Below are 23,105 nucleotides of genomic sequence, written 5' to 3'. Positions count from 1 at the left end.
ATTCTGCAATTAAAAGCAGTAATGGCCCCATAACAACTTGCCAGCATTCTGACTTTTTGTTCCTCACATTTTTCTTTTCTAAACAAGGCTGGCTGTTGGTATTTTAGAACAGTTTGGAATAGCCTCTGTTTCATTTACCCTGCTGCTCCTTATTTCAATATCAGCTCAGTGAAACTGCCAGTATTGAGAAATACCATAACAGAAGTAATGAAGACACCCCAGCTGTCCCAGTTTCCATCTCTTTGAAGGAAACATGCATCTTATCTATTTTCTTCAGTAATGAAAACATCAACAATTCAGTTCTTGTAAAGCCATTTCAAGGTATATTCATAAATGGGCCCAAAACTCTGTAGTTTGCAAAGGAAGCCAAGGTGCATCCTGAGTCTTGACAATACATTCTGGGATGTCAGGGTAGAGTTTGTGTCTGAAGTGTTGATTTAACAGCAGGTAGGAAGCTCTTACATGAAAGTGTTGACTCTGCTAATCAGACTTAAGAGAAACTGTACATTTTGGAAATAAATGGCTTTTCCCAGCAGTATGCCAAGAGCACAGCTTGGATGGGATGCTTTTCAAAACAAACCATAAAATATCAGATACCTGCAAAGTGAAAGTACAGACACTCACCACAGTTTTGTGCTTTACACTGAAAAGTAATTTATGGTGGTGTAGATTTCTTAGAATATTTGAAGAGTGAAGGCCATTCCTCAGCATTCCACCATTAGGCATGGAAGTAAAAATGACATAGGCAGTTCTCTCATGAGGTGAGATTTCACAGAAAGCAGACAACACTCACCTCATTGCCAGGCTGGCTGCTGATGGAAGTGTTGCAAACTACAAGCAGCAAAGCATTTGATATTCATTTACCTGTCACCTCCATCTGTACCAGAAAAATTACTGCTTAACACAAACATGCTGAACATGTTTAACTGCATAATGTTTACCTGCAGCTGGAACAGTGATGTATAATTAAGTACACAGGGGGAGTGCTGAAAGAGAGAAGTCTTGCATTTGGGTTTTGTGATCCAGATCTTAAAGTTAAGGTGTCTATAATGAGTTATCTGAACCTAAGGAAGGAGCTAGGATCAAAATTCAGTCACAGTTACCAGAACTACATCCATCACCTTGTCGTCAATTTACTTACAGCAAATTCATTTTCAGGGTCAACAGATCCTTTTCTGACTGGTCTTGAATAGTGGAACCGCTGCACGTTGTTTGACTTATAAAAGCTGAAAGATTTTAAAATGACTTTTGTAACATGCAGAAACCAGAAATTAATGGATCTCGTTATCACAGAGAAATAATTCATTTTGAGTAGTTGAGTTTTTAATTAAAAATAAATTTACTGCTCAGAAAAAAGGGACTTTACTGGAAACTCAGAAGGCAACTACTTTATCTATAAATCAGGGTGAACACACAGTATTTTACAAGTATTAAACTTCAACTTGGGACTGGGTGTATTTCCCAGGTATAAAAATTCTAGCACTTCCAGATGAATGTTCAAATCTACAGGAGGACTAGAAGATATTTTCCCTCTCCTATCTTGCTGTGGCACATGCCCTGCTTGCCAGCTTTATGAAAGGAATCTCTGTCCTTCAAAAGAACTGAGTGAGCAGAGCAGGGATTTTCACCTGGACTGGAACACAGCACAAGACAAAGCAATTTAATCTTGTCAACAATCCCTGCTCACAATGCTGAACAACATTCAACAAATTAAACAACTGAAGCCATTATTAATGATCTCTCAAAAGAGATAATAGAATGCATGTAAGTGCCTGTAGAGGGGTACACTAAAGTAAAGAATACTTTGCAAATTCATGTTGTGGTCAGTTCTATTCAGCTAATGTTTCATTCTTCATCATTGTGAGCACATCTTTCCACTGAACTTGCAACCACTTGGCTTTTAGCACACAGGGACTGCAGAATTTTGGCCAAGTATTTCACAGTCCAAAGAAGAATCTCTCCATCTCCTTTAAAGATGAATTAAATTTAAGCCCTTGTTAAGTAAAAGCTAATTTTGCAGGGGGAAAGAAAAAAATCTCAGAGATCTCTTCCAGCAAAACTGAACCATGTTTTGAAAGCCCAGAAAAACAAATGGAGATGCCCCAAACATCTGAGTTTAGAAAACCATGATATGTTAGTTCATAGGAAATGATGATTTCTGATCCAAACTGCTAAGATTTTCTTCATCAGTAAAGAAAAGTAACTAAAAATATTGTCACACTGAGTCAGATCCCTTTATCTGAAAGGACAGATATTTTGAAGCTCTTTGATAGAATAAATGCATTGCCATCTCCTACCGTAACAAACAATTAAATTTCCAATAAAGTAAACTCATAAAAATAAATCCTTAAGCCCAGATGTAATCAGCAGTTTGGGTGAATTCTGCAGCTGAGACAAACCATTACAAAATCTCCCCTATGAGCAGGGATTGTACTTTAGCTGGAACATTTTGCTACATAAACTGAAGCAGTTTGAAGTGTGGCTGGTTCTACACCAAAATCTGATCCTACAGGACCACATTTATCATCTGCCTTTCAGTTACTGATTTTAAAATGGATCAAGTTGAAATTAGTACCACAATTTTTTGTGGCTTCTTCAGGTGGGTTGTTTTTGGGTCTGTGTTTGTTTATTTTAAAATCCTGTCACACAAGACCTGTGCTTGGATCTGCTTTATTTACTTCGGTACATGTGGGAAGGTGATTCTTATTTTCCCACTCTGAGCCAGTTGCTGCTTCAGTAAAGATTCCATAGGGCTGCAGACCAAGAGCACAACTGGTTTGGAAGCAGCCCTTGGCCAGTCTGTTCTCAAAACACTTTGGCCAATCCATTTCTTTTATTCCTTTACAAAATCCATAGCACCAGCAGAAAACATTTTGCTGCTGTGTATTCTGCACTGGAGCAGACAAGGTAAAACAAGATTCCATCATTCCAGAGCCTACACTCAGCCACTCTCACTGCCAGTGCCCTCCAAGAGCCTTCTCTCCAGACTTGTCTGAGAAGCTGAGTTGAAAACTCAATAACTTTGACCCAAAGCACAGATTCCACCTCCCTGCCCTGCACCCACGAGTGATTTCTGCAGTGGTAGGTGGATGCAGGCTCTTTCCTGGAATTCCTGGGGAGTTTCCAGGACAGACTGGATGGAGCTCTGAGCAATGTCCCTGTGAAGGTCCCTTCCCTCACAAGCTGTTCTCTGATTCTATGAATGCATAAATCAGTAAATTCAGACAACAAAAACTCCAAGATTCATTTGCAAATGGCTGACTTTACAAAATAATGGTTGTCAGTTTAAGAATATGGAGTGATTTTCATTATACTATCTAGAAATTCACTTACTTTATGATTTGATCAGGCACTGCTTTATTTTTGAATCTAGGTTGCTCCTCCAGGACTGGCTGCACTGTAAAACATTGGATATCTGAAATTGTGGAAGTTAAGGGCATGTTATTAACCACTAGCTTGACATACTGTAGGCTGCAGGAGAAATAAAAAAAAAAAATCAAAAGAGATATTTTCTGATGAAAAATATGAAGTGTCCAGGGTTTCATTTCTGGAGTTTCCTTGGCCAAAAAAGGAAAAATCTGCCACTATTAACCAGTGAATACATATTAATTCTGAACTGTATATTTTTATTATTTCCTGAGCTTGAATATCTGCAGTTGAATTTATCACACTGACTCATTCATTAAATTTTTAAGCTCAGGCAACTTACAAAAATAACATCAACCACATCTGATGTTAACAGTTTCACTGTTTAGCTTTAGGCATGCATAAAGTCATGATGGTTAACATTTCGTTTTGAAATCTGTAACTGAGCAGCCCTTTTACTTGAGATTTCCTTTTTCTATAGAAGTGCTGTTCTTAAAATGTGAATACTGTATTTATAAGTAAATATATCACATTCTTCCATATTTCAGTATGTTTGAAACTCATGCCCTCTGGTTAGATCCTTTTGCATAAGTGCAGAAGTAGTGCCTATCTCCTGCTCCTTGCAAATAGATGAACAAATTTTACCTCAAGGACTGAAGCATATGTCCTCCAAGAAAAAAAAAAAAAATAGTTAAGAGACAAGACAGGCTTAGGAGAGCCTGGCTTTCAAGCTTAATCTCCTATTTTAGACAAGCCTGTAATATTCCCACTTCAGATCCAACAGCGTGAAAAGAAAGTAGTCCCTTTCTCCTCTAGAAAGTTCCACCAGAATAGACTCAAGAGAGTACGTGAAGTGTTACAACATTACTGTGAAATTAATAAAGGAAAACCAGCAGGCAAAAACAACTCTCTGATACAATGAGGTGATCTTGTATCTGCTCAGTCAGCAGTGACTCAAATCAGAAGAAAAAGATAATCAGAGTTATTCTAATCAAGAAAAAATGAGGCCATTCTACAAGCTGGTTAACAACATTTGTAAGTTAATTTTCCTAAGAAAATTTCTGAGGTGCTTAGGGCATGTTTATATTGCCAAGAAATGGAGGTGATACCAAAGTGTGGTGCCAGTCAGAGCAGTGCTCAAAGACATTAATTTATTATCAAGACACAACAGTTATGAATGTGAGGTGACAGAAAATTTGCTGCTTTAAACTGGGTCTCTTCAAGTGTGTGACACTGCTTTTGCCATTTGAAGAAAATAAAGCTAAACCATGTATGAACTACAGCGAATTTTCTTCCCTGAAGGGCTGTCAAGCCCCAGCACAGGCTGCCCAGGGAAATGGTTGAGTCACCATCCCTGGAGGGGTTGAACAGACATGTAGATGTGGCACTTGGGAGCATGGGTGAACAAGGTTTATGGCTGGACTCAACCTTAAAGATTTTTTCCAACCTAAATGTTTTTATGATGAATGAAAGAGACAGACTCCTTAGAACTGCCCAAAAAACAGGAGCTCTCTTAGGAACAAACCAGAAAAGACGTGGAGGATGTGTAAGCAAAACTGCAAACTGAGCTGCCACGTCAGTAAACTTTCAACCTTTCCAAGAAATCATTGCTTCACTCCTATAAACTGATGCTAAGAAGGTTTCCCAGTGTGGACACGGCTGAAGGCTCATGGAAAAATCCAGATTTTTCCCAGGCTGTTGGCTTTCTCAGCTTCAGCTCGGACCATTCCCAGGCTGGGGATTTTTCTCAGAGACAAACCAGAGAAGGAAGAAAGAACAACACAGACAAACACCTGTTGTTGATTACAGAGCTGTGTGAGTGTCTCATGATGTTTTGCAGAAAGCATGTTTTCAAAGAGGTGTTGCCTTCTTGGACCAACGAGCCTTTTCTGCTTTGTTTTGCATGATCTATCCTATATAATTGCCATGGTTTTTCAATAAATTGTTCCTTCCTGCTGCTTGGAAGGAGTCCTGTGTGTTGCTGCATTATTTGCTGTTCCTAATCAGACAGGGACCCCCCAGCCCTCTGCCACCTCCCACGTGTGCAAGGATACACTGGCCAGGAGAGTTCCTCACGTCCTCCCCGGGTGCTGCAGTCGTGTTCATCCTCTCAGCACTGGGAAACTGGCTCATCAGCTGGGCCTGGAAATCCTCCCTCCTCTCATACTCCTTGCCACGGTAGATGAACACCTTGTTCTGCAAGCAATGGGGAGTCACTGCCTGGGCTGGGTGCTGCTGAGGCAGGAGCTGCACTTTGATGGGAATCTCATCGTAACCACAGCAGTGCCCAGATTTTGGAATAGGTGTTTAGAGTTTTAGTAGTCAGAAATATAAAATATTTAGGTTATTTTTATGTTCTGAACTCATGCACTACTGTGGTTAAAACAATGACCTCTTAAAAAACTACAGTACCATCCAGTTGTGCATCACTTCCCAAGCTCATCAGGTTTCCTTTTAAAACCAGAAGTCTGGATTTCCCTCATGGTAGTCAAAACCAGAGAAAAGTAAAGAAAAGGGAGTAGATTTAGCATATTTGAATAAAACCAGTTCAAACTTACCATAGTTGTCCTAAAGTAAGAACTGTTGCCATTCAGGAGAAAACAGAGGAGCACAAGACAGCTGATATGAACACATCAGCTCAAAGCATATCAGAGGTCAAACAAGGAATCTGGACATTAACCATGAGGAGAACAGGAAAACAAAAGGAGAATGAAAATAGATGAAAAAGTAAGAATTAATCAAGTTTACCCTTAAAAATGTTGGGAATCCTTGGCCATAATATCCAACAGCAAAATAGTCTGGCTTGGGTCTCAGAATTTTCATGATGTTTTCATAGAACTTTGCTTGCTGGATCTGAAAGGAAAACCAACTGAAATTACTCATATTTGGGGTTTTATCTATGCTTTTTTAACCTCTATAACATAGCAAGAGCTATCAGTTATCAGCTGATGAACCACAGCAATAAACAATTTCTACACAGGATGCTGCAGAGGGACATTAAACAAGTTAGGCTTAGAACAAGTTTTTCCATAAAATACCAAGTATCATCTAGATGTTGTGTCTGTGAGAACACAGCACTGCAACTTAAACTGGCACAAATATATTTAAATTCATGATAAAAACAGAGCAAAATAAGCTTTTTTTAAAAAATACACAGTATCATTCAAGAATATAAGGTTTTGATTCCCACAGATTTTTTGAGGAAGATTCAGGGATATCCATTGAACGAGCCCTAAATATCTGTTAAAAAATCATACAAACATGACATACTAGGAGTAGAAAAAAAGGTTTGTAGGGGGATCCTTTTTGGATTGATTCAATTTTAATGAAAACAAATAACTGAATATTTTCTTTTCCTTCAAAATTTTCCTTCTACCCTTTGGACCTAAGTCTGATTCCTTTTGCTGTAATACTTCTACAATCCTGATTAGGACAGATTTATTCAGGTTTGTCAAGATCCAAGCTGCTAAAATTTAAAGAAAAATTTAGGAGGAAAAGTTCATCCAGGTGTTCCTTCTACCCTAAGGCAGTACAAGGCTTCAAAGCATGGCCTTTAAATTTCCCTAGGTGAAAACATGTTTATTTCATCTACAGAGATTTCAAAATACTCAATAAACAGATGTTCATGCAACTTTAACCAACAATTATTTATAAACCTTTACCACTGGATTGCTACAGTGAGACAGAAACTCTTCAAGACATGAATTAAAAATCCATTTTAGACCACAAGCTCATAGGCAGCTCTGCTGTTTGATAGCTGAAAAGCACTAATTTCTGTGACTGCAATAATTTGAAGATCTATATATAATCTTACCAAGTTTTGACTTAGAAGTTCATAGTCAAAAACCTCCTTTTCATATTGCTCTGCAAGTTCTTTGCATAAAGAGATGGCTTCTTCCCACATCTGCAATGCAACCACACATTCGGAAAGTAAATCCAATCCCAACAAACAAGTTTTCAATGCATCAGAGTTTAATAAAACTGCAGCTTTATTGATTAAGCTGTCTTTAAAGTGCAGTCATTTATTAACTGCACATTTAGAGTGGAAGACTCAGGGCAATCATAAACTTAAGGAAAGCAGATTAATGTTAAAAAATAAAAGTGTTTTATGATTCATTATAGAAAGGAATAAGTAAACCTACTTTATTAGTAGAGTAACATTTTAAAAAAATCACCGAACTGTTCAGATATAAACCTTTCAGATAACCTTTCAGATTAAAGAAAAAAAAAGAGTAAATCACTGAGGAGATAACATTCAGAACATATCCCATGTACAGAGCATTTTCTGAGGGGACTGACACCTGCCTGTCCTTAAAACACACATTTAACAAAATATCCTGCCAAATCCATAATCACAGGGAGCCTCATCAGATAAATAATTACAAGTCTGAAATTTCCACTTGCCCAGGGTAGTAGCTTCTTTCTTTTCCCACAACTTAACAGCTGCCTGTGACAATGAGTGTCACTGAAAAAACAGGACTGCTTTTCTCATCTCTTGTGGGCCCTTCACAAAAGTGAGGATATTTCTCAAATTCTATGTCCTCACCTGCTCAGAACAGAAGAGACAAAGAGGTCCCAGAGCAGAATTCTCTGCTGCTGATAGGACAGTGCCAGGCACATATCAGACCATTCCCACCTGCTGCCAGAGGCTCTTTGGCCAGGTATTCCTGACCCTGAGTGCTGGGTGCTGCACACCAGGAATTATCCTGGCAGCTGATCCTGGGTGCCGCACACCAGGAATTGTCCTGGCAGCTGATCCTGGGTGCTGCATATCAGGAATTATCCTGGCAGCTGATCCTGGGTGCTGCACATCAGGGATTGTCCTGGCAGCTGATCCTGGGTGCTGCACATCAGGGATTGTCCTGGCAGCTGATCCTGGGTGCTGCACATCAGGGATTGTCCTGGCAGCTGATCCCAAGTGCTGGGTGTTGCACATCAGGGATTGTCCTGGCAGCTGATCCTGGGTGCTGCACATCAGGGATTGTCCTGGCAGCTGATCCCGAGTGCTGGGTGTTGCACATCAGGGATTGTCCTGGCAGCTGATCCTGGGTGCTGCACATCAGGGATTGTCCTGGCAGCTGATCCTGGGTGCTGCACACCAGGAATTGTCCTGGCAGCTGATCCTGGGTGCTGCATATCAGGAATTATCCTGGCAGCTGATCCTGGGTGCTGCACATCAGGGATTGTCCTGGCAGCTGATCCTGGGTGCTGCACATCAGGGATTGTCCTGGCAGCTGATCCTGGGTGCTGGGTGTTGCACATCAGGGATTCTGAGGGTTTGGCTCTCCTGGGACTGTGGCTGGGCACTGCTGCAGTGCAGTCACTGCAGATGCCAACAGCAAACCTGAGAGGCTGAAGCTGAAACTTTCTACCTTGTGAATTATGGGAAGGGTTTCTTTTGCAAGAAGCAGTAATGAATTTCCTTACCCCTCTGTACCTTTGGTTACAGCCGAACAAGACATAATGACTTAAAGGTTGTATTGGGTCACAAGATTAATTATCTGGCACTGCAGAGTTTCTTCCTGCTTTCTAGTCCTTTGCATTATTTCCAAAATTCTCAGCTCTAATGCCATTGCATTGGCAGGTAATTTTATTGACTTTTTTTTGTCTTAAATGGAACTGAGCTGAGGTATTGAGTATCAATCTTTTTAAGTTTAGGATACAATTCTCAGTCCTTTCTGAAACTAATATGCCTGTTTTGAACCATCTGGATTTTTTTGGGATAACGGCTGAGTGGTTTAGAAATGGAGTCTGCATAGTCCATACTCTTTTCTTTGAGAGGGGAAGTAGATTCACCATTTCTATTGTATTTTGCTGGTGCCTGACAGAGATGCTTGTGACAATGTGCTGAGACATTAGCCCTCTTTCTCTGTGAATGAGGTCATGGAAAGAACATCTTCCTATGGAACAGATATGCTCTGGGAATAAGCCTCCAGGACACAATTGTCACTTGACCCATATTTCAAAGGAGCTTTTCCTCACAAATGTTTTATACAGGGCACATTCATTAAACACAGCTACTCAGAGTAGCACAGCAGAGAGATTTGGAGGGGAAGAACTCTCCAGACCTACCTTTCCTTTGTCAAAGTATTCTATGATCTTTTCATACAAATTCTCTTTCAGGTGTCTGTAGGTCTGTGAGCACTGGAACTCTGTTGACATGACTTGGGGTGCACATTGTTCATCTGACCACTGACAGTGAGAACACATCAAAAAGAATTTTCAAGCTCAGAGTTTCACATCAAAGCCCCCCTCCCACGAGGTCTGGTCCCCTGGGCTCTTCTAAATCTTCCCAAGTCTTTTTTATCCATCCACAGACAAAGTGGGATTGCATTCACTGCCTCTTCAGACAAGTGCTCTGTTTCATGTGATAACCAGCACTAAACAGAATATCTAAAAAATATTTTAAAATGTTATACCTGCCCATCCTTGCCCCACCTACAAATTTTATATAAAAATCTAAGTGAGAAATTTAGTTTTTATTTTTCTGTTTTTTCAGTGGTATCATCTTAGCTGACTTGATTTAGATACTCAGTATTAAAATATTTCAATACTATTATCTTTGTCTATACTAATACAGACAATGTATCTCATATTTATATGATCATAAAAAATCAAAATGAAGTGTAAGCAAAACAGCACAAATTTATATAGTTCTGCACTAAAGTAAATTCCATAAAAAATATCAGATTTTTGCTGACAAACATTTAAATTTGGAATGTCCCCTTGTAATGGAAATTGATCTAACTGACCATTATAATTGATACTGTCCATTACATTGGTAATGAATGATAGGTATAGTGAAAGATAATTAACTACCAACTACAAAAGAAAGCAAACTTGGTGATGTAATTAATATTATTTAAAAGTTAGGTGTCCCCTTGTGATAGCTGGAATTGTACTTAAGTTTCATAACTTTTATGTTTAGGATAATAAGAAATTAGCAAAATAAAAACCACATTTGTACACAATATTCTCACTGAAAAGGAAAACTATTTTTTCTACCATATTTAGTTTCAGTAATCCATGTATTTTTTTTCACCTACAATATAATTTCAACAATTAATGTTAATTTTGTACTACCTACTGCAGTATTTCTAACTAGAAACTTGAATACCCCTGTGGAAAATAAGTCAGAGATTAAGACATTCACTTAAGAATATCAAATTGAAAACTGCAAAAGCTTAATTACATATTGAGTTTAGAAAATCTAACCTTCAGGAGCCACGTGTGGAGGAGAAGGGTATATGCTGCTTCTGTGTAATTCTCACAATCTAAATGAAGATCTCGCAATTTATACAAATACCTGATAGAGGAGAGAGCAAGGATTAGAGTGGAGACTGGCATGACTGCAATAGTGAGTGTCAAAATGTGCCAGATAACAGGAAACTCTGGATGTCACACTGTGACTCCCAAAGAGCCTTCAAGGACACTGGGGGGGGGGCTGAAGCTCTGGGCATTTGTTCAGACTCTGCTGTGTCCTTTCTGTGTGGGAAACTTTGTGCAGGAAAGGAGGGGAAGGAGCCAGCCCTGCCCTGTGGGCAGCTGCTCAGAGAGGAGGGATTGCTGCACTCCAAGGCTGAGACAGCCCCAGATTCCTGCAGCACTCCTCACCTGCAGGCACGAGTTCTGCATGCACACAGGGGCAAACAGCAGGTGACAGGAGGGAGCACAAAGGGGAAAACACCAGCCCAGAAAGGCAAAGCAGTCCCTGCACAACTGGGAGGTGCTGGGGGCAGGACAGACGTAATAAGTTGAATTTTTTCCTTGATTCCCATGGCAGCTTCCAGCATGGTCACTGCCCACCATGGGGCTCAAGCTGCATCTACAGCAGCCAGAAGAAAATTCCATCCCTTCCTCTAGCTCACACCTGGAGTTCTGAGACACAGCAGCTCTGACACCTTTCTAAACAGTCCATGATGCTCCCATTCCCAGCTGCCAGACCAATAGAAAGTCTCCAACAGCTCCAGGGTGGGCTCTGAATCCCCTCCAGGGCTCATTTCAGCTGGGATTCTGGCCTTTGTCCTGCAGATTTTGCAGGAGAGGACAGGCAGGAAACAGGGAGCTTTTGAAAGAGCAAGATCTGCTGCAGCCCACAGGCAGAACTCTTGGAGATAGCAAGAGGCCATGGCACATCTGCAGGAATTTGTCATTGGAGACATCAAGAGGCCATGGCACATGTGTAGCAATTTGCCACTGGAGAAAAGAGGCCATGGCACATCTGCAGGAATTTGCCACTGGAGACAAGAGGCCATGGCACATCTGCAGGAATTTGCCTGTGTAGCTGCAGTTCTCACAGAAAATGCCTCAGCTGCACCCTGCCCATGGAGTGTTGCATTTTGGAGACTCAGCAGACTGGGCCATTCTACAAAACCAGAATTCTTTCCCTGACATCCTAAATGTGTGATACACCCCCCTCTTAATTTTAAACAATAGACAATGAATGCTGAGTGATTCGATCAATTAAAAATTAATTCTTGTGGAAAAAATGCTGCTGAATACATACACTGATTCCCAGTTGCTGAAGGCTAAGCTAACAACAGAGTGAGAATGCAGATGAGGACAGTGCTGCCACAGAGTCATTTGGGATGGTAAAGTAGCAATAAATACAGAAATCCAAGCACAATGATAAAACCAGAACTCACAACACAATATTAATTACCCTCTCCAAAAGAGACCCAATAGATTGGCTGCCATACCTGATGTACATCTCTTCACGGTTAATGTTCTTGTAGAAATTCTAGGGACACAAATATTTAAAGTTATCTCCTAATGTCCTTTAAGAAAATTATATATATATACATATATACACACACACACATAGACTGAGGTTTTGCTCTCCTTGGTAGTTAGAAAGCACAGACAGCATGGAAAGTAGATTATTTACAGACTATCTGAAGTTTAAACTTGGAACTAATCCTTCAATTAATATTTTTATTAGTTATGTGTATGGTTTTATACATACATATACCACTCCTAGTTCAGAATGGGACCATAATGAAGGCTTTTCTACTGAAGAAGAGGAAAATATGTTTATCCAAATCATTAGCAGAATAAATCACATGCTTCAGCTACACTTGGTGGAATGTGGTACGTATTGAAGCAGATGTGTAGCACTGCAGTTATGGAGCATTGTTATATTGTGCAATACCTCTAAAGAGGCCAGTTCCAGGAATAAAACTCATTTTTGGTCCCCATGACAGGAATGCAAGCTGCTAAGGCTGAATTGTCCCTTGAAGAACTGCAGAAATTTTCACCACATTGCACAGTGATTATTGAGGAACAAAGAGTGTGTGAATGTAACACCCCAAATGTGGCAGAGGCTCCTCCTCAGCTTTGAGGAATTTCCTGGAGGAAGAGCCTCTCTATGTGCTATCCTCATTACAAAACAGGAATGGAAAAGAAGACAGAGGGGCCTAGGGCAAGATGAAGCCTCAAACCTTTTGGTACCCAAGTGCAAAGGTGCCTTGCAGGTTTCCTGCCCACATTTGATAACTGTAACTATTGAGATGCTGAAACAGCAAGCTCCTCATTACAGCTTGACTCTGTCAAGAGCCCACTGTCCCACTAAGCCTGTCAATAGGTACAGGCATGTGAGCAGCAAACTTCCCTATTGATACACAGAATCAAAGTGGATGAAGCACACAAATCAAACAAATCAAACGGGTGAGCATTGCTCTCACATCTGTGCAAACAGAGATAAAAATCTCTTGCCCTGGAGTTTAAACCACTACAGAAGGTTGTCACCCCCTCCTGCCCACTGAAGACTGACCCTGCTGTGCAATAAATGGTCTGGAATCCCTCCCCCCCAGCCAGGGCAGAATGTACCAGCAGGTTGACAGTGCAGCTCATGCGGTTGTCCTTGCTCTCGTCGCTCATCACGGCACGATAATCCAGCAGCCTCTCCAGGAGCCCCCTCACCAGGCTCACAAAGCTTTCCACCTGGCTGGAAATGCCAGGGTGCTGCTTGGCACACTCGGTAAGGCTGCAGGGACAGAAATATGGGGATAATTCTGGGGGTAAATACTGAATCAGGCCTAAATCAACTGCAGAATGCACTGGAAATTCCCTCTGTGAGTTGGTGATTTAGATATTCAGAAGAGGAAAGGAAAGGAAAGGAAAGGAAAGGAAAGGAAAGGAAAGGAAAGGAAAGGAAAGGAAAGGAAAGGAAAGGAAAGGAAAGGAAGGAAAAAGGAAAAAGGAAAGGAAAGGAAAGGAAAGGAAAGTAAAGGAAAGGAAAGGAAAGGAAAGCGGAAAGGAAGGAAGGAAGGAAGGAAAGGAGAAAGGAAAAGGAAAGGAAAGGAAAGGAAAAAGGAAAGGAAAGGAAAGGAAAGGAAAGGAAAGGAAAGGAAAAGGAAAGGAAAGGAAAGGAAAGGAAAGGAAAGGAAAGGAAAGGAAAGGAAAGGAAAGGAAAGGAAAGGAAAGGAAAGGAAAGGAAAGGAAAGGAAAGGAAAGGAAAGGAAAGGAAAGGAAAGGAAAGGAAAGGAAAGGAAAGGAAGGAAAGGAAAGGAAAGGAAAGGAAAGGAAAGGAAAGGAAAGGAAAGGAAAGGAAAGGAAAGGAAAGGAAAGGAAAGGAAAGGAAAGGAAAGAAAAACATTTACTTTTCCTTCCTGAAAATGACACTGAATTCAAGGATGTACTCACAACTTCAGGATAGAGAAATCTGCATTTGTGCTATCACAAACTCAAGTCTCTGAAATGTCCCACTATTGCAATAAACACTGCACCTTCCTTTCCTCAGCATAAAATACAAAAATGCTTTCATTCTCTTTGTACTGTTACATGTAACAGTTCAAATGAACAAAATTTACAATTTTAGCTCAAAAAAAGACATCACCAGATTATTTTACTTTGAGAAATAAGAAAAACGGATCAACTTTCTTCAGACTGACAAGAGCAGCGTGATCTCTTCTGATAAAAATACAGGAAAGGGAATTTTGTATTTTGGCATCATCAGTTTCAATTAGCATTAACAAAACATTAGCATATACTGTTTCTAAAAAGTTCTGAAGTGATTTAGGAGTAGAAATTTCACTTTACTGTCAGAACTTTGTTTTCAACATTTAACTGTTTAAACATCATTAAGTGATTACCTGCATCTCATTAAGGAATATTTTCTTTCTTTGCTTAAAAGAAATAATTTCTTTCTTTGCTTTTCTTTTATTTTCTCTACTTAACATTCTGGCTTTCCATTGGGATCATCTCTGACAAACTGCATTTTTTATACGTAATGTATATATTTATATACACACATACATACATATATTTTCACATATATAATTATAATTACAAGCATTGGGTCAGGCAGAGATGCAGCTAATTTTCTCTAAGGCAGTTCTGCTTTGTGTTGGTAGCTGGGAAGGTTCTAACCTCTCAGTGCTCAATTATTGATTGAGCTCTACATCATTGTTTTCCAAACAGCCAGGTAAAAAAATAAAAGTAATTTTTAGGCACAATATTTTTTAAAAATTATAATTAAAACATATACTGTTTTAATTAATAGCAACACAATTTTTGTAACTCCTCATAATTATTTGAACCTTCTTCAGAAAATACATATTCATGTTGACTTCAATTGCAAAGAAATCCTCCAAGCTCTGGCCTAGAATGGAACCTCTGCAGAATACCCAGGATTAAAGTTTCAAATCAAGCAAAGTAAAAGCAACATCTAAAGTTTATTCCTTGGATTGTGCAGCTCCAGTGGAGTTACTGTCCTGGCACAGAGGGAATGTGTACGTGGATGTCTGAAAGAACATTGATGTTGTACAGGACAGGAGGGACAGAGGTCAGCAGATAAAACCAGAACACTCCAACTGCTCTTGTCTGACTGGTCTAAAACTGAAATATTTAAATCAATAACTGACACATGGCTTATAAAATACACTGCAAATGGAATGGAAACACTACAGGGGCTGAAGAGTGACAGCTGACAGAAAAGGCTGGAGCAGATTAAAAGATGTTTGGGGGAAAGAAAATAAGAAAGCCTCAGAAAAACATAGGAGACTGGAATATTTTACAGGAAAATTGTGTTATTTTACATCTACAAGTATCAGAAACAGTGTGAGTCACTAATGAAAGAAAGTACAGCCACCATTCCAGTGACTGTTATGGATTTCTGCCACAGGTTCCCCTGGAAAAACACCAAACAAGGCAGGGCTGTGAACGTTCCCTGACTGCACAATGAACATGAGGCACCAAGACATCACATTTCTTCCCAATACAAGCAGAAAAACATTGACATAAACCACAAGCTATTGCTGGGTCTCACCCAGCACGAAGTACATAACTCCAGTCACTACAGAAAGGTGAACCAGAGTCCACATAAAAAAAAAAAAAACTACAAAAAGAACAGGAGAGAAGAATTCCTGTCTCTTGAGGGAAGATTCAAAAAGTTGTATTGCTCAGCTTTATACAATAATCCCAAAAAAAAAGAACCAAAAAACTTCAGAAGATTTTTTTATCCCCAGGAGGGAGCAAGAAACCTTTGAATTTTTAAACAGAGCTTGAAAAAAATAGAAAATTTTAAATAAAGAAAGATTTGCAATAAAGCTGGAGAAAAACAACTGCATAGCATGGGCCACTGCAATGATGGGGAACTGGAAAGCTGCCAAATGCCATTTCCTGATGTGCCTGTATTAGGAACTAAAACGTGCCAGAGCACATTTTCTGAGCCTGAGGAGAAGGGGCACGGCACAGCTTGTGTTCATGGAGCTGCACTGATCCTCCTGCACTCCCAGGCAGGGCAGCCCTGTCTATTCTGCTGTTGAGAGCAACTCCTCAGCTGCCCCACATCCCCCCAGCTCCCCTGGGCACTGCCCAGGGCAGGTCACCACCCCTCAAGGGCCACACTCACATTTAGGTCTAGGGACAAATGCAAGGCAGTGCTTAATTAAACCTCTGCTGACCCTGTTTAGTTAATTTTTATGGGCATGGAGAAGTTCCCAGCACCCACCAGTGTGGGCAAATGTTGGTTGCAGGGGTGAGCAGCAGCACAGAAACCCCTGAGTGCTGCCAATGATCTGCCTTCAGGTGACACTGGAACTGTGCAGCAGTGCAGACACTTACAGGAGATCTGCTGATGAAAAAATGGCCAAATGAAGAAATCTGGAGGCAAATTTAACTGGTCTCCTTCCAGCTGGAACAGGAAGCTGGGGACAGAGGCTTGAAATCCCTGCTTTGAAAGGTGTAAATGCAGAAAAACTAAACTGAGAGAAAAGGTCCTGCCACAGGCAGGTCAGCAGCCTCTGCTGCAACACTCCATCTACAGGTGTCATTTAACAAAATCTGGAGATGGGAAGAGTTGTCATCTTTACAAATGTGGAAATTTTGAACTTGAGGCCTGCTAGAAACTGGGGCAGTACCAAGGGGAAAAACCAGATATGTCAGAGCAAGAAGGGAGGCTTGCAGAGGCAGGAGATCAAAAGCTCTTTGCTGTGTTTGATGACACTCCTTGACTGCACTGCTCAAAGATGGGGTTTGACTGGAGAGTGCCACTTTCCAAGAAAAGTGCTGGAATGAAAGAGATAAGTGCAAACAAGGCAAGCAAATAATGTTACACAGCTCAGGAAGAATGAACTTCAAAGGGTCACATACACAGGATCTGAGGGAAGCTTTGCTCTTTGCATAGATGAAGTCTCAGTTTGGACACTCTCCAGATTTAAGGCAATGTAGTTTTTCAAACTAGATGGAACAATGTTCATAAAACATTCCATATGATAAACTGAAATACTGGGGTTGTTTACCCTAAGGAAAATCCTGAAGGAAACTAGACAGCAACATTCAAATTTGATAAAAGCTGATGCAAAAAGAAACAGAATACATGATTCTTTATGTCCCTTGTGTGTGTACCCAAAGCCTTAATGGTTCATCTGATGAGAGATGTGACTTTGAAAAGATTGCTACCTCTACCCCGAAATGCAACCCATACAGGGTAGCAGGCTTTGAGGAAGAAAAGCATGCACAAGACATCATAAAGCCTTATTTAAATTCAGACTTGTCTGAATCATCTCTTGGAGTCCTGTCTAGATATGTAAAAATGCAGGCTAGGCATAACTTCTCCACAATTTAACTGAAGCACAAAACAGTGAAAAGCAACCAGGAAAATAATTTCAATGAGCAAAACTGCAGTGCAAACCAGGTGTAGTGAAGCATTATGGTATTTTCAGTCCCTTCATGAAAAAGTTGCTAAGATTCTATTTTAGGTAAGGTTACCAACCTGAGAACTGGGAACAATAAGACAGAAACATATCCTGAAGGCATTTGTTCTATTTATTCTCATGCACTACTTACATGGACTCAAACAGCTGCATGTAGTGTTCATCCCCTCGTCCTCCTTCCACCTCATGATCCAACTTCAAAATGATTTCATTTTCAAACTAACAAAGAAAGAAAAATCAAAACACTCAACAGCTATCCAGAGGTCAACCCACTTCAGCATGACATCAAAAATGTACCTTTGATAATCATGTCACATATTCCCCAGGGTAAAATGCTTGGGCATATTCTGGTCTGGGCTTTTAGCACGGCTGAAAGGCTGGACAGATTTTCACAAAGCTTCCCTGCACTGGGTACATGAGACACAAGCTCAGGGTCTGTTACAGCTCAGACAGTCTCTGTCCTCATGCAAACACCTGCACCCTGTTCATCAGACAGGAAAGATCTACCTCAGGGCTCTTGAAGAGTCATTAACACATCAAGAGGCACAGGGAGAGCATTAGGAGAGACCTACATTGAAATAAAGCTCACTTGCTTTACATAGATCTAATTATTAAAACCACTATAAAAATGACAGAATTCATTACTGTGCTAATGCAGCAAGTTTTCATGTTCCTCTTTGATACAAAATTTCACACAATTGTCAGTACACGAATAATTCTGTTTCTCCCTGGAGTGTTTCTGTGTAATTGAGAGCTTTGGCAGGCTGGGATCCAGATCATCCCATCAGAGAACTGGAAGCCTCTCATGGTACAAAGAATTACTGTGGTATTTCAGATATAGTACTTTCATATAACTGCAGAGGAAAATATTTGACTTTATTTCAATATATCCTTATCAAAACATTCAGCTCTGAGCTGGAGATGCCAAGCCAGAGCTACACAGAGGAAGACAGTCCTTCCTCTTAGAGCACCAAGCAGGTCCCAAATTTCTTCAGTTTTAAAGAACATGACATTCTAAATGAAAATACGTTACTAGATGTACTTCCTTCAAGTAGGTCATGATTCAAACTCTTCACCCAGAAAAATGAATTCATCATTTTTCAAAAACAAAGGCCAAACTTTCCTCTCTGTCCCCAAGTGTCCAGCCCAGATCTGTTGGCCACCCTGATCCTGCAAACTGCTCTTGAGGCAGAAACTGAAGCAGCTGCTGCTTCTTCCAGGCTTTGAAACAGAATCTTGAGCAGTGAAACTTCTCCACTGCTCACACCAAGAGCAAAACCTGGGCTCAGGGCAGAGGCAGTGCAGCTGCACTCTGCTCTGGAAAGGGCCAGCGAGGAAGGAGCCATTTCCACCACTTTGTTACTCTCAGGTTTTGCTGCTCTAATCTTAATTCTTTCTCTGTAATTAGAATACAAAAGAAAGACTGCCTGTTGAACAGTACATACTATATTATTATTAGACAATAAAGAGCCATCATTGAAAAATAGCTTAACAGAAAAGAAATAAAACTGCTCTGTCTCATCCTGGTTGAAATAGAAGCTTGAAGTGCTCTGAATTAATTTTTATGTGCAAGCAGGATGTGTATTAGTATTCAATGTGAGTAACACAGGTGCATGGCAGCTTCAGGACAAGGAAACATTGAGCAAAAACATCCAATCCAGCCATTTTCTGCGGGCTTAACTGCAGTAAAATAAATCTGTGAATATAGTGCAGGTCAAGCACCAGTTAAATCCACCTCTTAAAGCCTTTCTAGTACTTATTCAGCAGGTAGAGAATTGATTACTTCTCAAAGAGGCAATAATTTCACATTGCTGGATCTGAACAAAAAGCTTCTCCTAAGCATCTTTCCTTCAGTTTCTCAACAAGATGTAAGAAGAGAAAAAAATCGGTTGCTTGGATCAAAACAAATAAAAAAGTTGGCAGAAATATAAAATAAAGTTTTAATGTTTCTGCACAACTAAATTAAGCTCTGGAAATGTCTCTTTCCTCTTACTTAAACAGAGTGTGCCTAATTGTCACTGGCATCCAAGTTCAAAGTTTAAAACCAAGTTTAAAGTTTAGCTTTAAACTGTCTTGAGTTGCAATACAGGATGTGACCAGAAATGTGTGTTCTGTCACCATCTGTTGAAGCTGGGTGGGGCAGTGATTCCTTATCTCTGTGGCACATATTATCTGCTAATGGGCCATCTTTAAACCAGCTGGGGCAATCATCTTTATCTTTTCCACAGGAGGATATAATCTGTTGCTGGGCCATTCAGTCCCACTGTGTGACTGATAAAATTCCATCATCCCACTGGGAGATGCTCCACCCAGGGGAGGAGCCAAGCCTTTCCTACCTGGATAACAAACTGAGATTTGGAACACCTAAGCAGCCTTTTCCACTGGATTCCAGAGGAACACTGGACCTTTCCACATCATCCCTGGACCTTCAGAGGAAAACTGCACCTTCTCCAGGAGCACTGCTCCAGCTGAACCACATCTGCCACTGCAGGAGGATGCAGCCACCATTGAATGGGACTGCTGCCAGCACCCTGACTGATGGGGTGTCAGGTTGTATTCTGACTCTGTCAGTGTTTTGGGTTTGTTCTTTGTAATACTGTATTTCTATTTTAATTTTCCTAGTGAAGAACTGTTATTCCTAATCCCCATATCTTTGCCTGAGAGCACCTTAATTTCAAAATTATAATAATTTGGAGGGAGGGAGTTTACATTCTCCATTTCAAAGAGAAGCTTCTGCCTTTCTTAGCAGACACCTGTCCTCCAAACCAGGACATAAACCCACCTGCTTCTCTAATAGATGCAAGGAATCTCCCCAGCTCTGAGCACACCTCAACACCAAAGCACAAAACACATCCATATTTTCCACGTGGATCTGTGAAGCACCAGGCTGTAAAACTCAGCCCCTGCTGCTGAGACCACATCCTTCTGAAACCCCTACACACAACAAGGTTTCAAGGACAGAGGGGGAGAAATGAGGCTGTTTACAGCAGGTAAATCAATCTCCTGTGCCAGAGGAGCTGGCTGAGGACACCTCAGTCACTGTCAGACACTGCCACAGAACCAGTGTCTGTCCTCTACCATGGAGTGTGGAAGCCCAGGCACACAGCAGCAGCCAGCACTGCTTTCTGACACGGTCCCCCAGCAGCCAGGAAGGAAAGCAAACACAGAAAACTTCCCCAGATGGCTCCAGCAATTGGCAGAACCCACGAGAGATACTAAACTGAAAATAACAAACACAAACAGAATGATTTATTTGAAATATAAACACAGATGAATTAATCTTTCCTAAGCCAAGTTAAATCTGCAATGTAACTCAAATCCATGTTTATTTAAATGATATTTTAATTTTCCCTGGAAAGAGCTAATTTTCCTTGTTTCTTTCTTTATTTATTACTTTTTTAAAAGCAAGAATTTTTTAACTCCTGGCCTCAGATCACAGTTAGAACAAGCAGAACAAGGTCTCTTGATTATGTGTCTTCCTTTGGGAAGTCTTGATAAAATTCACAACCTGATCTTTCAAGGAAAGGCAAGGTGGGTTATCAGAATTTGGAGGATGGGACTTTTTTTAACCCTGTGTGCCCAACAAATAAGCAAAAAGTTTCTCTTCTTATTTGAAGGAGAAAAGGATTTATTTCCAGGACTGAGTCTATCCACAGACACTGAGAGATGAATAAATTTGCTTTCCAAGATTCCCAGCTCTCTGAGCTCATGATAGGCAGAGCCTTGATAGCTAAAATTAGTGGATATTAATGGCTCCCTCTCTACATCTTCAATTAGAGTTAAAATTACGAGCTTATGTAACACTGCTCTGGTGAATGGAAATTACATGTGCTAAGTAGAAGAAAGGATTGCAAGAAAATGTCTTACTGTGTCCTACACCTACATACAGATTCCAAACCATTAAATATATTTGTAGAACAATTCATTCTTGAGACAGCCACAGGTGGAATTGTATTTTCTCTGGGATTAGACAATTTCCTAGAAATAGCTAAATAAAATTTCTTGCTTGATAAATTAGAATGACTTGATATCCTTACTGCCTGTTTGTTGTGTGTATACAGCAGGGCACAGCCCCCAGCCCCAGCACACACCCCCTGTGCCCCCAGAACAGAGCCCTGTCCCAGCACAGCTCCAGGGATGTTAACAGACACAGGATTTTTGGGAAAGGTTATTAAATCATGTGGGAGGTACCAGACAAGCTCTGGTTCCTGTGCTGGTACAGACTCAGCTCATAAAGATGTTTCTGTTTGTGCTTTTTTCCCCCCTCTTCTCTCATTAGAGAAGATTAGATTAGAAATAAATTATTAATATTTTTAAAGTTCCACAAAATTATGTTTTAAGTGAATGTCATTCTGGGCTCCTGAGTGCCCCAGGCACTCTTGAAATAACATGTTGTCATTCTCAAAATTTTATACTAAAGCTTTAAAAAAATCCTTTATACTACTGAATGTCAATTTGCAAATGGAAATTGCCTAGTACCAAAACCTGGAGTTTATGGGTTCGTACATGCAATAATTATCCATTCATGTAACTTATTTTCTCCTTTTAAATTAAGGTGGTAGCAATTTTAAAACATGAGACTTAATATGCCTTTCCTTTAAAATAGGTATTTTAAAAAACTTACCAGAATGGTTAAACTTAACAAAGGCAAGTTTTTTTATCTTAATTACCTCATGCATAGCAACAGGAAGGATAAACCCCGTGATTCTTGATGAGCAAATGATCACAATTCCTAAAGCAGAACATTAGAGTCCAATGAGACTCAGCTGCTCAATTATGAAATAGTTTTCGCACCATCTGATGAAAACTCCCTCTTTTCCTTAAGCTGCAATAAACCAAATGTCCTTGTTCCTTGGCACTGTAAAGTACCACCTGAAACTTCTTTTTATGGCAGGAGGAGTGATTCAGTGGGCACTGGAGTGCCTGGCCTCTCCCAGGCTCCCAAGCTGCTGCTCCTGTTAATCAGGCAGGATGACTGATGAGTTTTTGGGATTCCTGGGCTGCACAGATCTGTGTGTCTCTCCCAGGAGATGAGGTATAAGCCGTGAGCAGGAAAACATTTTTAAGAAGGCAAATATAGGACTATCAGGACACGGAGGGAACAGATGCACAGTAACAAAGTGGTTTTTAATCTTGGCCTTGAACCAAAAGCTTTGCACTGTGGAATACAGACCAAAATGGAAATTCCATCTGCTCATTTGTTCCACACTTCATTGACACAGAAATGCCCCAAATGATTTAAAGTATTAAACATAGCTGGGTACACAAGATATTTATATTTACATGTGTCTAAAATGATGCCTTTTTGTTTGTCATTTTCCCTTACACAGACTGTCTTGAATTAATTATTTGTGTAACCACAAAGCTGAATATCCAGTTTATGATTTACTGTGGGAGGCAGAGTGCAAACACAGAACAAGGTGAGTCCATTGCCAAAGAGCTCGAGGAGAATGGAGATGTCAGACAGGGATGGATAATACACTGCCCAGGCAGGCACACCAAGCAGTGGCAGGAAATTTAGATTACAATCCCTAATGTCCTGCCCTACATTCCCATTCCTATTTCATCAATCAAAACTATTTC

The 23,105-nt window shown here is 40.4% G+C and overlaps 1 protein-coding gene across 1 annotated transcript in view; it reads right to left on the bottom strand.

Annotated features, from left to right (window-relative positions):
- The window catches only part of DOCK2 (dedicator of cytokinesis 2), a 155,042-nt gene that overhangs the window by 12,681 nt on the left and 119,256 nt on the right, over positions 1–23,105 (bottom strand). Inside the window, exons 34-43 of the mRNA XM_079319919.1 lie at positions 17,656–17,741; positions 13,195–13,351; positions 12,066–12,106; positions 10,582–10,672; positions 9,439–9,558; positions 7,181–7,270; positions 6,115–6,219; positions 5,421–5,562; positions 3,334–3,415; positions 1,142–1,226 (exon numbers count right to left, since the gene is read on the bottom strand). Of these exons, the coding sequence (XP_079176045.1) occupies positions 1,142–1,226; positions 3,334–3,415; positions 5,421–5,562; positions 6,115–6,219; positions 7,181–7,270; positions 9,439–9,558; positions 10,582–10,672; positions 12,066–12,106; positions 13,195–13,351; positions 17,656–17,741 (999 nt within the window). The remainder of the gene's footprint in view (positions 1–1,141; positions 1,227–3,333; positions 3,416–5,420; positions 5,563–6,114; positions 6,220–7,180; positions 7,271–9,438; positions 9,559–10,581; positions 10,673–12,065; positions 12,107–13,194; positions 13,352–17,655; positions 17,742–23,105) is intronic.

Source organism: Erithacus rubecula, assembly GCF_903797595.1.
Source record: "Erithacus rubecula genome assembly, chromosome: 16".
Lineage (NCBI taxonomy): Eukaryota > Metazoa > Chordata > Aves > Passeriformes > Muscicapidae > Erithacus > Erithacus rubecula.
This window is presented reverse-complemented; position numbering and strand designations above follow the sequence as displayed.